We start from the raw sequence: 13,396 nt of genomic DNA, 5'->3' as shown, positions 1-13,396 counted from the left end.
TAAAACCTCGACCTCTTATCGCATTTCCTCTGATAGTGAACCCCTGCACTGTCTACCCAGGGGCCATCCTTCTTTTCTGTTCTTCATGTATTTATACAGTAGACATTTATTGAACATTGTAAAAATACTGAAAAAGATGCAGAGATCATAAGACATATTGTTCCTGTCTAGAAAGTGCTACCGTCAATTATAGAACTTATGTTCAAACAGCTCATACCGTAATATAAAGTATAATGCATTACTGACCATCATAGCATTTCAAAATCAGTTACCAGTATCTAGTCCTTCTTGTATCCTATTTCCTGCAATTGCATACATCTTAAGTAAACTAATTTGGATGTATACACATACATTACAAAGGAAGGGTTTATTAGAGTTTATATATGGCCATTACTAAAAGTTTCCTTTGCTTTACCTTGTATTCTTTCTTCTTCTTTATTTTAGGACAGTAGGGGTACATTGTACTGTATCAGGCTTATTATCAGAGCTTCATCTTCAGCATGTTCCCTGCCTTAACTTTTCATGAGTCATCAGGTCCTATTAATTTGGTTCTTTCTCCTTAATATCGCTTGTATTGAATCCTTTCTAAGCATTATTAATATCATTCTTTGCTAACATATTTAACCAAGTTCTTTCTCTGTCTTCATTGTGGACCCATCCACGCAATGCCAGTCTACACTACTACCAGAGGCAATTTCTTAAACCCAGATCAAATTTTGTCATTCTTCTTTTTGAAATAATTCAGTGGTTCCCCCATGATGTTCAGAAGCTGGACTAGGACCTATGTGATCTGACTCCTACCCATTCTTCCACCCTCTTATTTCACCATCTGCTTCCCTGCTTCCATTTCTCCTCACCATCTGTATAGTTAAGAGTGTGAACTCTAGGGTCAAATTGCCTCGGTTAAAATCCTGGCTCTGCCACTTACTAGCTATGTAACTTTGGGAAAATCACTTAGGTCTTCTGTGCCTCAGTTTTCTTATCTGTAAAATGGGGGAAGTAGTAGTTCCTATTTTATATAGTTATTGGGAAGATTCAATGAGTTAATACGTGTTAAATGCTTACAACAGGGCCTGGCCCATAGCAAATAACTAATACAGACACTTCTCAACTTATGATGGGGTTACAGCCCAATAAACCCATTACAAGTTGAAAATATTGTAAGTCAAAAATGCATTTAGGCCTGGTGCAGTGGCTTACTCCTGTAATCCCATTTCAGGAGGCAAAGGCAGGAGGATTGTTTGAGCCCAGAGTTTGAGAGCAGCCTGGGGAATGTAGGGAGACCCCATTTCTACAAAAGTAACCAAATTAGCCGGATGTGGTGGCCCACGCCTATAGTCCCCGATACCTGGGGGACTGAAGCAGGAGGATCGCTTGAGCCTGGGAGGTCAAGGCTGCAGTGAGCTGTGATGGTGCCACTGCACTCCAGCCTGGTCAACAGAATGCAGACCCTGTCTCAAAAAAAGAAAAAAAAAATGCATTTAATACACCTAACTTACAGAACATCATAGCCTACCTCCCTAGCCTACCTTAAACGTGCTCAGAACACTTACATTAGCTGACAGCTGGGCAAAATCACCTGGCAACAAGGAACACTGTCGAATCTCAGTTGTCTACTTTCATGATGATGTGGCCGACTGGGAGATGTGGCTCTCTGTGGCTTCCCGGCATTGTGAGAGAGGATCCCACCGCATGTCATTGGCCTGGAAAAAAGATCAGAATTCCAAATTCAAAGCACAATTATTGCTGAATGTATATCACTTTCACACCATCATAAAGTCAAACCTTCATAAGTCTGGGACCATCTGTATATATTTGTGTGCGTGTGTTGCTGTTTTGTTGTTGTCATTCATTTATTGGCTTTGTGTCTTTCTTTTTGCATATGCTGTTTCATATGCCTGGAATCACCCACTTCTCCTTGTCACCTGGCTGACCCCACTCATCTTTTGAACTTCAGTTTAGGTGTCAGCCCCTTGAAGGAGCCTTCACTCCCCCTTCCCACTCCAGGCTGGATTAGTTGCATCGCCTATGTGCTCCTGTAGCATGGGTGCACACCCACATCATAACATTCATCACACCAGATAAGGGGTATTGACACTGTGATTTTGAACACCATAAGTGACCTAAAGGTCCGTGATGTTTAATAATTTGCAACGACACAAAATAATTATTTTATAATGATTGTATAAATATATGATTATTGTATTAGTCCATTCTCAGGCTACTAATAAACACATACCTGAGACAGTGTAATTTATTAAGGAAAGTTTAATTGACTCACAGTTCCCCATGGCTGGGGAGGCCTCAGGAAACTTACAATCATGAGTGGAAAGGGAAGCAAACATATCCTTCTTCACATGGCAGCAGCAAGGAGAAGTGCCAAGCAAAAGGGAGAAAAGCCCCTTATAAAACCATCAGATCTCGTGAGAACTCACTCACTATCATGAGAACAGCATGAGGGTAACCACCCCTATGATTCAGTTACCTCCCACCAGGTCCCTCCCACAATACATGGGGATTATGGGAACTACAATTCAAGATGAGATTTGGGTGGGGACACAGCCAAACCATATCAATTCTATTATTTTGTAGATGATTATATCAAATAATCTTGATTCTTGGTATTAAATAAGGCAAGGCATGAGTTTGGGGAATCACATTAGCTCAGGATGTATCCATCCCAGAAGTAAAGGTTCTCCTACACTTTAATTTTCTATTTATTTGTATGCTTCCAATATTAAATTCTGGGGTCCCAAATGCGGTGAGAGCTGTTTTATCTCTATCCTTAGTGCTTTACATTCACCAGAGATGCAGTTAATATTTGTTGAAAAGATGAATGTGTATTTTTAATTTAATACAGAAAATTCTTTTTTTTTTTTTTCCCAAAAATCTGGCTTTGCCCCTGAGCCGTGGTTTGAGGTGCTGACCCTCTTCCCAGGAAAATACATGCATGGCTCATTTCAGAAGGTTTAAGGTACAGACCTTGCCCTAGAAGATGGCCTCCTGCTTAGTCAAAGAGAAGAAGGGAAGAAATGTGTTTTTTTCAATACTAAATAGGACTGATTTAATGAAAAGACTCAATTGGAATTCAACTCCTTTGAGATAGATATGACCACATTCTATCTTTGCCCAACAACTTCTTGGAGAAGGTGATATGATTCATGTACTTTAGACAAAGGCAAATTTGGATCCGAATTTAGGAAAATGAAGCGAAATCAGTCATATCTGTAGGTGTTTTGGGTGCCTGATTTGGCATATAGACAAACCTCCTGCCCAGGTAGCTTACATATGCCTCCTACTTCTACACTAGCTACAATTTCTCTTCTCATTGGTACTCTTACTGACGGGGACATTCAAGACTTTGCCTTCGGTGGCTTATCTGAGGGGTCTAACACATTTAGGCACAAACGCCTGAAGGAAAGGCACAAATGCCTGAAGGAAAGGCGCGTAGACAACCACATTGTCTGATGACAGTTGACTGCCCAGGTCAGAGCCTGGCAGGGTAAGTCTGAACAGAGAGCTTTTAGCTTCACCCTGTCATAGGGACTCAGTCAGCAAACATCATCTCTCTTATAATTAAGGAAGGCTCTAAAATTGCGTGAGCAAAGATGAGGTGCTTTGGTAGCTCTTTCAAAATGCTTCTTAAATGCACTTCTAACAAGTTAGCTTCTGTGGCTCTCAACGGCACAGATCATGTGCCTACATGTGAGTGAGACGTAGCTGGGGTTAAAATCTATAGGCAAGTTCTGAAGACTAGAGAGAAGCTTTCCAAAGCACATCCAGATCAATGATATTTTAAATAGGGGCCAGGACTGGGGTGGGGCTGGTGTAGGGGAATGTTGGGGGAAGCCACATGCATCTCTGAGTAGGAATGCTACGTGCACTCTGCCATCGTGGGAATCACTGAGAGTAATGAGAAGTACAGTTTGTGGCAGTGTGGTGAACACGCAAGTGAAAAGGAAACTAGGCAAAATGGTTGCAGGCTGGGACTTAGATTATAGTCCATTCACCCCACTTGCAGACAAGCAATTAGGGTCCAAGGTGTTACAGGATGGGCTTTTCCTATCACATCAGGCATCTCTCGGGATCTCATTGTATACCACAAGACCTCTATATTACAAAGTGGTTTTTGGTGAAAGTAGCTGGTAATATGGAAAATATTGAGCAGTCCAATTGTACTGGAATGATTTAGTACAATTTAGTAATATTGTCTTAGATAGTATACATTTAATTGAGCCCCTGGAATCAGAGATGACTCTCAATGTTAGCAATTTTCCCAGGAACAAGATGAAATCATTCAATTTAACTTTAGGAGAAAGTATTGTATGTTTTATAGAAAGCTTAGGAATTGATTTATTGGCCCATTGATTTGAACTACTTTTATAATTCTGGCACACTCCACATATTAACAATTCTTTCTAATCCCTACTTGGCTGGGTAATTTATGCATAGGTCAGGAAGTCAACCTGGGCTGTAGCTGGTTTCATATACTTATCATGTGAAATGACGTTTACGATTTGTTTTCTTCCTGATAGGGCCTGTGCTCCCTTCAGAGACTCACACCAGTGGTTTATCATGAGAAGGACTGCACTATTTGATTTCACTCCTACAACTTTTCATTGACGTTACACATTGAGAAAGTTATGAGAAGTAACTGTCACTCTCTGGAGGTGGAGACTGCCGTGATTCACAAAGACAAGAGGTAATTTTCCTGTAATCACAGGATGACTCAGGTTAGTAGCTTTCAGCCCTTCAGCAACTCACATACCATGAGGCGTTTTTAGCAATGTGCATCTTTAGCGAATCTAATTCTTCCCAATCCCTATAATTTTAAATTTATGACAATGTGATATAAAGTACGTTGGAATTTGTTTTTGCGCAAGGTGGAAACAGTATCTGAAAGTATTTGTACAGGGTAAGTAAAAATTATGAGAACATATTTAGCATTTTTAGAAAGCAAAATGCTTTGGTAGGACTTAAACATATTTTTAAATGAGATTTTTATCACACAAAAGTTTACAGTATCATTTGTACTTGGAAATGATAGATGTTAAGTGTGAAGTCGCATGTATTAAAAAGTAAAATTAAAAAGCTATGCATCTTGTAATTAGGTCTTTTTTATAACATAAAAGATCTGTCTTTTAATTGTGCGGGTCAATTTGCATTTTCAGTTTAGAATTGTAGTTTAAGTATGTCTTTGAATTTTAAAGCAGAATTTTATGCTCTCTCTTTTTTAATTCTGTGTCCTCTGTGGCATTTATAATAGGAGAACCATTTCCAGTATTTATATTGCTTTTTAGTTATGAAAAAGTGACCATTGTATGCCTAGATTGTACCTATAATACAGACCTGGCTGGATGCGTTGGCTCATGCCTGTAATCCCAGCACTTTGGGAGGCCAAGGCAGGTGGATCACCTGAGGTCTGGAGTTCAAGACCAGCCTGGCCAACATGGTGACCCCATCTGTACTAAAAATGCACAACTTAGCCGGGCGTGGTGGCGGGCCCCTGTAATCCCAACTACTCAGGAGGCTGGGGCAGGAGAACTGCTTGGATCCAGGAGGCGGAGGTTGCAGTGAGCCAAGATCGCACCACTGCACTCCAGGCTAGGCGACAAGAGCAAGACTCTGTCTCAAAACAACAACAGCAACAACAACAACAGACCTCTGGGGCAGCAAATCAGAAAACACAAAATAAAACTGGAAAAGCTCAGTCTTAGTTCTGCTTTCCTCCAAGTGCCCACTGACTCACAGCCGGCTCTTTAGGATTTATGACCAAAGAGTCAAGGACCAGCTTGTACAGAGTAAAGTACTGCTGTTTTGCAGAGGGAGCTAAGAAACAGCTCCTTGATTCATTGGCTCTACAATTAATTATTGAGTGATGCTCTGTGTTCTGCACTATCCTAGGCTCTATGATGTACAGATGAGATATAGATATAGATATATAAAAACGTCACATTTCCATCTCTGCCCTCCAAAACCTTATAATCTAGTTGGGAACATATATATAGTTGAGAGTTCATGACAGTATCTGGAAAAATGCCCTAAGAGTGATAGAGATAATAAGTTTGCAGCGTATAGAAGTCCTGGGGCCAGGCACAGTGGCTCACACCTGTAATTCTAGCACTTTGAGAGGCCGAGGCAGGCAGATTGCCTGAGCTTAGGAGTTCGAGACCAGCCTGGGTAACATGGTGAAACCCCATCGCTACTAAAATACACACACACACACACACACACACACACACACACACAAGCCATGTGTGCAGCGTGCACCTGTGATCCCAGCTACTCAGGAGACTGAGAGGCAGGAGAATTGCTTGAACCCGGGAGGCAGAGGTTGCAGCAAGCAGAGATCGTGCCACTGCACTCCAGCCTGGTGACAGAGCAAGACTCCATCTCGCCCCCCCCCCAGAAAAAAAGTACTGAGACGGATGATTTTTATCTGTAGTTATCCATGAATCCTTTATGTAGGAGGAAGAAACTGTGCTAGACTTTGCAGACCAGAAGCTTTTGGCAGGAGGTAGTGATAGGAGAGCATTGCAGGTGAGAGAGAATAGACTGCTGGCTTCAGCAAAGACCTGAATAAGGTCCTGAGCAAGTCCCACTTGGGAAAAAGTGGGTAGATTTGTGTGGGTAGAGCTGAGAGCTTGAGGTACTGTAGTTGCAGGATATAAGACTGGAAAAGTGGACTGGGCCAGGTCAGGGAGGCTTTTCATGACAGACTGAGGAGTGCAGGTGCTATCCCGTAGGCAGTAGAGGTCCCCTGAAGGGCTTTCAAGAAGGAGTGAATATTATCCAATGGGTTGTACAGAAAAATTAACCCTGCACCGGCATGAAATACAGATTCTAACCAACTTTTCTTGAATTCATAGAAGAAAAATCATGAATTGTAGCCAGCAAACCAGAAATGGCACCTGTGATACGTGGTCTACGCAGTTACCTTTTACTATAGGAATGTGTTGTGTCTCCAGCCAAGTGGACATTAACAGAGAAGGTTGTGTTGCCAACTCCTATCATTATGAGTATATTAGAAGGGATAGATGTAGGCGGCGCAGAGACAGCGAGAGGAACAGACAGACCAGCTAGACTAGCTGAGATACTAGGGGATGGCAGTACAAACAGAAAGGCAGAAAGGGGGCAAAGGTGCCAGCACTGCAACAACTTTGATCTTCTAGGCTGGCATTCCAATAGCACATTGCCATCTCAGTAGATTCTTTTGCTCCAACAAGAGTCCCTTCATCCATTTGTGATGAGTCCCGTTGGCAACCCTAGTGGCCATGGTACCTCTCTTTCACTGTGGCCCCCACTGGGGTAGACGCTGTTGTTGTGAAGGAGCATTCAAGTTTGTAATACTTTAGTCCTTTTGCTATACACGTCAAAATGAACTAAAGCAAGGAGGAGGATGTGTTGGGAATGCCTAAGTAGCTGGCACAATAAAAGGAACCGCTGCAAACCAAACCTTAGGAAAGTTACAACTTGGGATGAGACATGAGGATCTTTGCTTCAGGGCTGAGCCATCAGCAGTTCTGCTCCAACCTCTTGTCAATTTCCCAGGCCAGGGATAATAACTGTCTGAGATTGGATCATGTACCCACCGCACTGCCACTGTCAGTGTGCCTGGCAGGCCCCAGTGATACTTGGAGTCTGAGAGAGGTGCAGTTCCCCAGAGGAACAGAGGATAAACAGAGGCTTTTAAAAGTACTTTAATCTCTAAAATGTCTGCGATTGCAAATAGTGGTCATATGTGCGTGGCCTCAGGCTTGGGAAGGGATCAGATATTCCCCAGAATCTTAGATCTCCAAAATTATTTTTCACTACTACCTCTGATGGACCCTCTGCTCTTTCAAACTAATGTCTTTTTTGGTTTTTAAAAAGATACTGATATTGACTAGAAGCTTTTTCATTTTTTAAGAAGACACTGATATTGACTAGAAGGTATTGACTATGCATTACCTTCATGCCTGCATGCCTCTAGCTCCGTGGATTAAGCATCTTTACTCTTTCTCCCTTTCCTTTCCTTCCTTCTGTAGCGGTCAGCTCTTCAAGCACATCAAGTGCCCTGAAGTGACTTGATTTATACGCCTTACTTATGTTAGAATTCTCAAGTTTGCTACTTTCCCTGAAAAGCAGGCTAAGAGGACCTGAAAAGCACAGTGACTTGTCCACCTTTGGGGAACCCTGGAATTGATTCTTCTTGCAAGTGCAATTTAAATGACAAGAAACGAACATTTTCCTTTTTTTTTTTTTTTAATTTGAGATGGAGTTTCGCTCTTGTTGCCCAGGTTGGAGTGCAATAGAGCAATCTCAGCTCACTGCAACCTCCACCTTTCAGGTTCAAGCAATTCTCCTGCCTCAGCCTCCTGAATAGCTAGGATTACAGGCATGCACCACCATGCCTGGCTAATTTTTGTATTTTTAGTAGAGACAGGATTTCTCCATGTTGGTCAGGCTGGTCCCGAACTCCCAACCTCAGGTGATCTGCCCGCCTTGGCCTCCCAAAATGCTGGGATTACAGGCATGAGCCACCGCGCCTGGCTGAAACAAAAATTTTCAAATCTTGCCCACGCTTCTAGGCTGAGTTCCAAGGCGCAGTTCCCGACCTCTCAAGCATTCATTTGAAAATGTGTCAGCTTACACACACGTAGGGCTCACTGAAAATTTCCCTTTTTAATAATTTCCTATTATTCTGGAAATGAACATAATATATTAAACTTCAAAGCAATACAACTCTAGACTTTCTAGAGCAAGAATTTTTAACCTTTGGCATTATTTTGGATTTTAGTTTCTTAACACAAAGGTTCAAGCAAGTTTCAGTTGCAGTTAGAAGTCGTCAAAATCTAATTTCCATTAGTGATACATGCGTAAAAAGTTATATGAGCAATTGATATTTGATTATATAAATCTAGTTTGAATGCTAATTGGAGTAGATATAAACAAATATATACAAAATTATATATTTTTACCTTTTCTACTCTTTATTCTTTATACATATTAAGTCATAGTTCTTAGCTCTTCGTCTGCTTTTCTTACTCCCTGTTTCTGGCTTTCTTTGTGCTAACATATATGAACCACATGATAATCATTCAGTACATATATTCATTCCCCCGTTTCTTCTCCTTTTACTTCCCCTGGTTTCTTTCTTCTTTTCCTTGTCATTCTATCTTGATTCTTTTCTTGATTTTTATTAAAAAAAAACTTCATTGATACATATTTTTGTCTTCTTTGTGTTGTTTTTGTTCTAGGTTTGGTTTTTTTGGAGGGAACACTGATTCTTCTGTTAGTTGTGTGTGTTTCGGGAGATTCACCATCCAGATATCAATTAGGCCCCAAGTCATTGTTGTCTTAGGTTTTAAGGCTTATAAACACTATAACATCCTTCAGAAAGATTTTATTCTCTGCAGAATAAAAAGCTCAGCAGATTTTTCCAATAACTGCACATATAAAGAGCCACATAAACAATAGACTGAATATTACAGATGATCCACATGGGAGTAATAAATGAGGACACTCTAGTTTGTGCATACATTCTTCATAAGGTACTGAAGTAACTGAGAATTGTCTTAACGAGTAACAGTAACAATGAAACAGCAAGGTAATTAGAGAATGAATGTAAGTAGCAATAGCAACCACCTGCTGCTACAAGTGGAGGATCATGTAGCCTCCTTGCTGGACCTCTACACAGTTTTATGTTCCCATCTATTTATTGAGATCAGTAATCCTCATATATTATTATAGTTGTGCTACTTGGAAGCTGTGGCTGGCACAATTCATCCTTAATTTCACTTTGAGTTATTGAGTAAAGCTCTTCAATGTGTAATAAGATCACAAATATAAGGTAGGTAGAATGAATTTCCTTCCTCTCATCATCCTGATGAGTCACTTACCTGCTGCCCTAACTGAAACAACTTCTTTATTGAGAGCAAATGGACTCTATTCTTCGCTGGTTACTGGATAATCTGGCATTGGACATTACCTCATTTAAGTCACTTATTTCTTCAGTTAGATTTCTTCTGAGCTAAAACTCTCTCAGCAGTTTCTGTATATACTATGACATAATCTTATTGAATGGGGATACTGCTTTGACATTTCACCTCATCTCTGAACCCAGTGATCTCCAGTTTCTAGCTGCCCGGAAGGCACTGACTGGATGGCATTCATCTCTCAGGGGAATGGCAGAACATGGATGAGAGAGGATACTCTGCTCAGTTTCAAGTTCTAACATGGTTTAAAATAAAGGCAATTGCCTGAAAGCAAAAAGCAGTTTTAATAGAAATATACATGGACCAAAGTACATATATCATAAACGTACAAATAAATGAATGAATCTTTCATAACCTAAGCACCCTCATGTAACCAGAGCCCACATCAAGAAACATTACCAGCACCCCAGAACCACCTTCCGACCCCCAGTGCTCCCTGCCAGGTGCTACCCCAGGCAGCCTCTATCCCACTTCTAATGGCCCACATTTGTTTTATCTGTTTTTGCACTTTTTTTTTTTTTTTGTCTTTTTGAGATGGAGTCTCCAGTCTGCCCAGGCTGGAGTGCAGTGGCGTGATCTCGGCTCGCTGCAAGCTACGCCTCCCGGGTTCACACCGTTCTCCTGCCTCAGCCTCCTGAGTAGCTGGGATTACAGGTGCCTTCCACCTCGCCCGGCTAATTTTTTGTATTTTTAGTAGACACGGGGTTTCACTGTGTTAGCCAGGATCGTCTCAATCTCCTAACCTCATGATCTGCCCGCCTTGACCTCCCAAAGTGCTGGGATTACATGTTTTTGTACTTTATTTTATTTTATTTTCTCTGATCTATCTATTGGCTCATGTTTTTGTACTTTCCATAAATGGAATCCTACAGTGTGTATTCTTTTGTGGACTTCCCTTTTAATATGATATTTATGGAATTTTTATTGTTTGGATATTTGTCCCCTCCAAATCTCATGTTAAAATGTGACCCCCAATGTTGGAGGTGGGGACCGTTGGGAGGTGTTTGGGTTATGGGGATGGATCCCTCACGAATGGCTTGGTGTCCTCCTTGTGGTAATGAGTGAGTTAATGCTCTATCGGTTCACATGAGAGCTGGTTGTTTAAAGGAGCCTGGCATCTCCTCCCCTCTCTCTTGCTCCCTCTCTGACCTTGTGACACACGTGCTCCTCAGTCACCTTCCACCATCAGTAACAGCTTCCTGAGGCCTCACCAGGATCCAAACACGTGCTGGTGCCATGCTTGTACAGCCCGCAGAACCGTGAACCAAATAAACCGCTTGTCCTTATAAATTACCGAGCCTCAGGTATTCCTTTACAGCAGTACAAAATGGACAGATATAGAGATTGATCCATATTGTTGCATATGGTTGAAAACTTTCATTATTTTAACTCTGGTAGCATTTCATTCTATGAATATACCACAATTTATTTGATCATTTCACTGATGATGGGCACATATGCAGTTTCCAGATTTGTGCTACTTTGAAGAGTGCTTCTTTGGATATTCTAGCATATGTCTTTAGGTGAATATAGGTGTCCATATCTTTTGGATATATGTATATACCTTTAAGAGTGGGGTTGCTGGGCCATAGGATATGCATATGTTTAGCTTTAGTTGTTACTGCCAGGCAGTTTTCCAAACAGATTGAAACAACTCACATTTCTTCCAGCAGTGTATTAGAATTCACCAATTCCATATTTCACCAACGCTTGATATTCCTTGTGTTTTTCATTTCAGCCATTCTTTTGTATAGGTGGTGGGATCCCATCGTGGGTTAAATTTGCAGTTCCCTGATACTAGTGAAGTTAAGCCCCTTTGTGTGTGTTTCCTGCGCATCTCCTGCCCATTGTGAAGTGTCTGTTAAAGTCTCTTGCCCATTTGTCGGTTGTGTTGTCTGTCTATCGCTTTTTTATTTGTAAGGAATTGTTTATATTCTGGATACTACTCTACTGTCAGCTGTATGTACTATGAATACCTCTTCACACTCTGGGGGTTGAATTTTCCCTCTCTTCATGGTGTGTTCATTTTAATATCGTCTACTTTATTTTTCCTTTTATGGTTAGCACTTTATATGACCCTTTGTAAGAAATTTTAACTTACTCCAAGGTCATGAAGACGTTCCGCATTTTCCTCTAAAAGCTTTATTGTTCTATATGATAGCAAGAGGTTTTAATTCATAACCGTATGTCAGTATTTGGAGACAGAACTGTTTTAAAGCCACGTGTGTTTTCCATTGAGCTCAAACATAGAGGACTCACTGCAGGGAAGAGTGTGGTACAGAAAGAAACTCAAGATAGAGGTAATGGAAGTTCCCGTCACAAACGAATGAGAAATCCTTTCTGATGACAGGGCTAAGTGCTTATAGCCTATCACCTCGGTCTCTGTGCTAACGTCTTAGGAGGAGCGGGTATAATAAGCACCATCTTGAGGACATTCAGTCATAGCACCTCCTCCCTGGGGACAAGGAGCCACTCTTGGGGACAAAGCCTTCTCAGAGTTCACTAGATTTCTGTGGCTCAAGTACAGAGTCTCATCTCCTTGATGAGACAATCGAAAAACCTTTTCCCTGGAAGCCTTTTCAGTTCCTCGGAATATTTTTACTATTTGCATCTGGGTGCGAATATATTTGTAGCTTTCCAGTGATCATTAAGGAACTGGAAAAACTTGGGAAACCTTTTTATTTTTGTTTGTCGACACATCAAATGCTCAAAGTTGCCTTTGAAATTGTTGTCGTTGGATATATATGTCAGTGTCCACCTCTCTATCCCTATTTCTTTGCCTAGAAACATGACATTAAGAAAGATTGTTCAGAGGCTGAGTGCAGTGGCTCACGCCTGTAATCCTGGCACTTTGGGAGGCTAAGGTGGGTGGATCACAAGTTCAGGTGTTCAAGACCAGCCTGACCAACATGGTAAAACCCCGTCTATACAAAAATACAAAAATTAGCTGGACGTGGTGGCATGTGCCTGTAATCCCAGCTACTCAGGAGGCTGAGGCAGGAGAATCTCTTGAACCTGGGAGGTGGAGGTTGCAGTGAGCCGAGATTGCTCCACTACACTCCAGCCTGGGTGACAGAGCAAGACTCTGTCTCAAAGAAAAAAAAAAATAGGGAAAGAAAAAGAAAGATTGTTCAGGGTAGGGGAAGATGGGAGGGTTGATTTATTGTGGGAAGGATATGTTCATTATCTCGAGTATCTTGATGGTTTCACAGATACATACACACATACACACACATGTGTGTGTAAAAACATCAAATTATATTCTTTAAATATATGCAGTTTGTTATATGTCAGTTATACCTAAATAAAACTGTTAATATGATTTAAAAATGTAAAAGAAATAATTGTTTAATTGGCTAGAGTTCCATCATTCATGTATTCACTAAACGTATTTAGACCTATTACATTTAGGCCCAGTG

General features: G+C 41.1%; 1 protein-coding gene across 5 annotated transcripts in view; it reads left to right on the top strand.

The window, feature by feature from the left end:
- TRMT9B (tRNA methyltransferase 9B (putative)) overlaps positions 1-13,396 on the top strand; it is a 72,259-nt gene that overhangs the window by 34,630 nt on the left and 24,233 nt on the right. For 4 of the 5 annotated variants that reach the window (XM_011757292.2, XM_011757287.2, XM_011757288.2 and 1 more), the window contains exon 2: positions 4,536-4,702. In XM_011757292.2, coding sequence (XP_011755594.2) covers positions 4,644-4,702 — 59 coding nt within the window. In that variant the 5' untranslated portion in view covers positions 4,536-4,643. Of the gene's footprint in view, positions 1-4,535; positions 4,734-13,396 lie in introns of those variants that run through there. The other variant, XM_011757290.2, reaches the window with a different exon arrangement.

Source organism: Macaca nemestrina, chromosome 8 (genome assembly GCF_043159975.1).
Source record: "Macaca nemestrina isolate mMacNem1 chromosome 8, mMacNem.hap1, whole genome shotgun sequence".
In the NCBI taxonomy this organism is placed as follows: domain Eukaryota; kingdom Metazoa; phylum Chordata; class Mammalia; order Primates; family Cercopithecidae; genus Macaca; species Macaca nemestrina.
The sequence above is the reverse complement of the archived record's forward strand: the minus strand, read 5'-3'. Positions and strand labels throughout refer to the sequence as shown.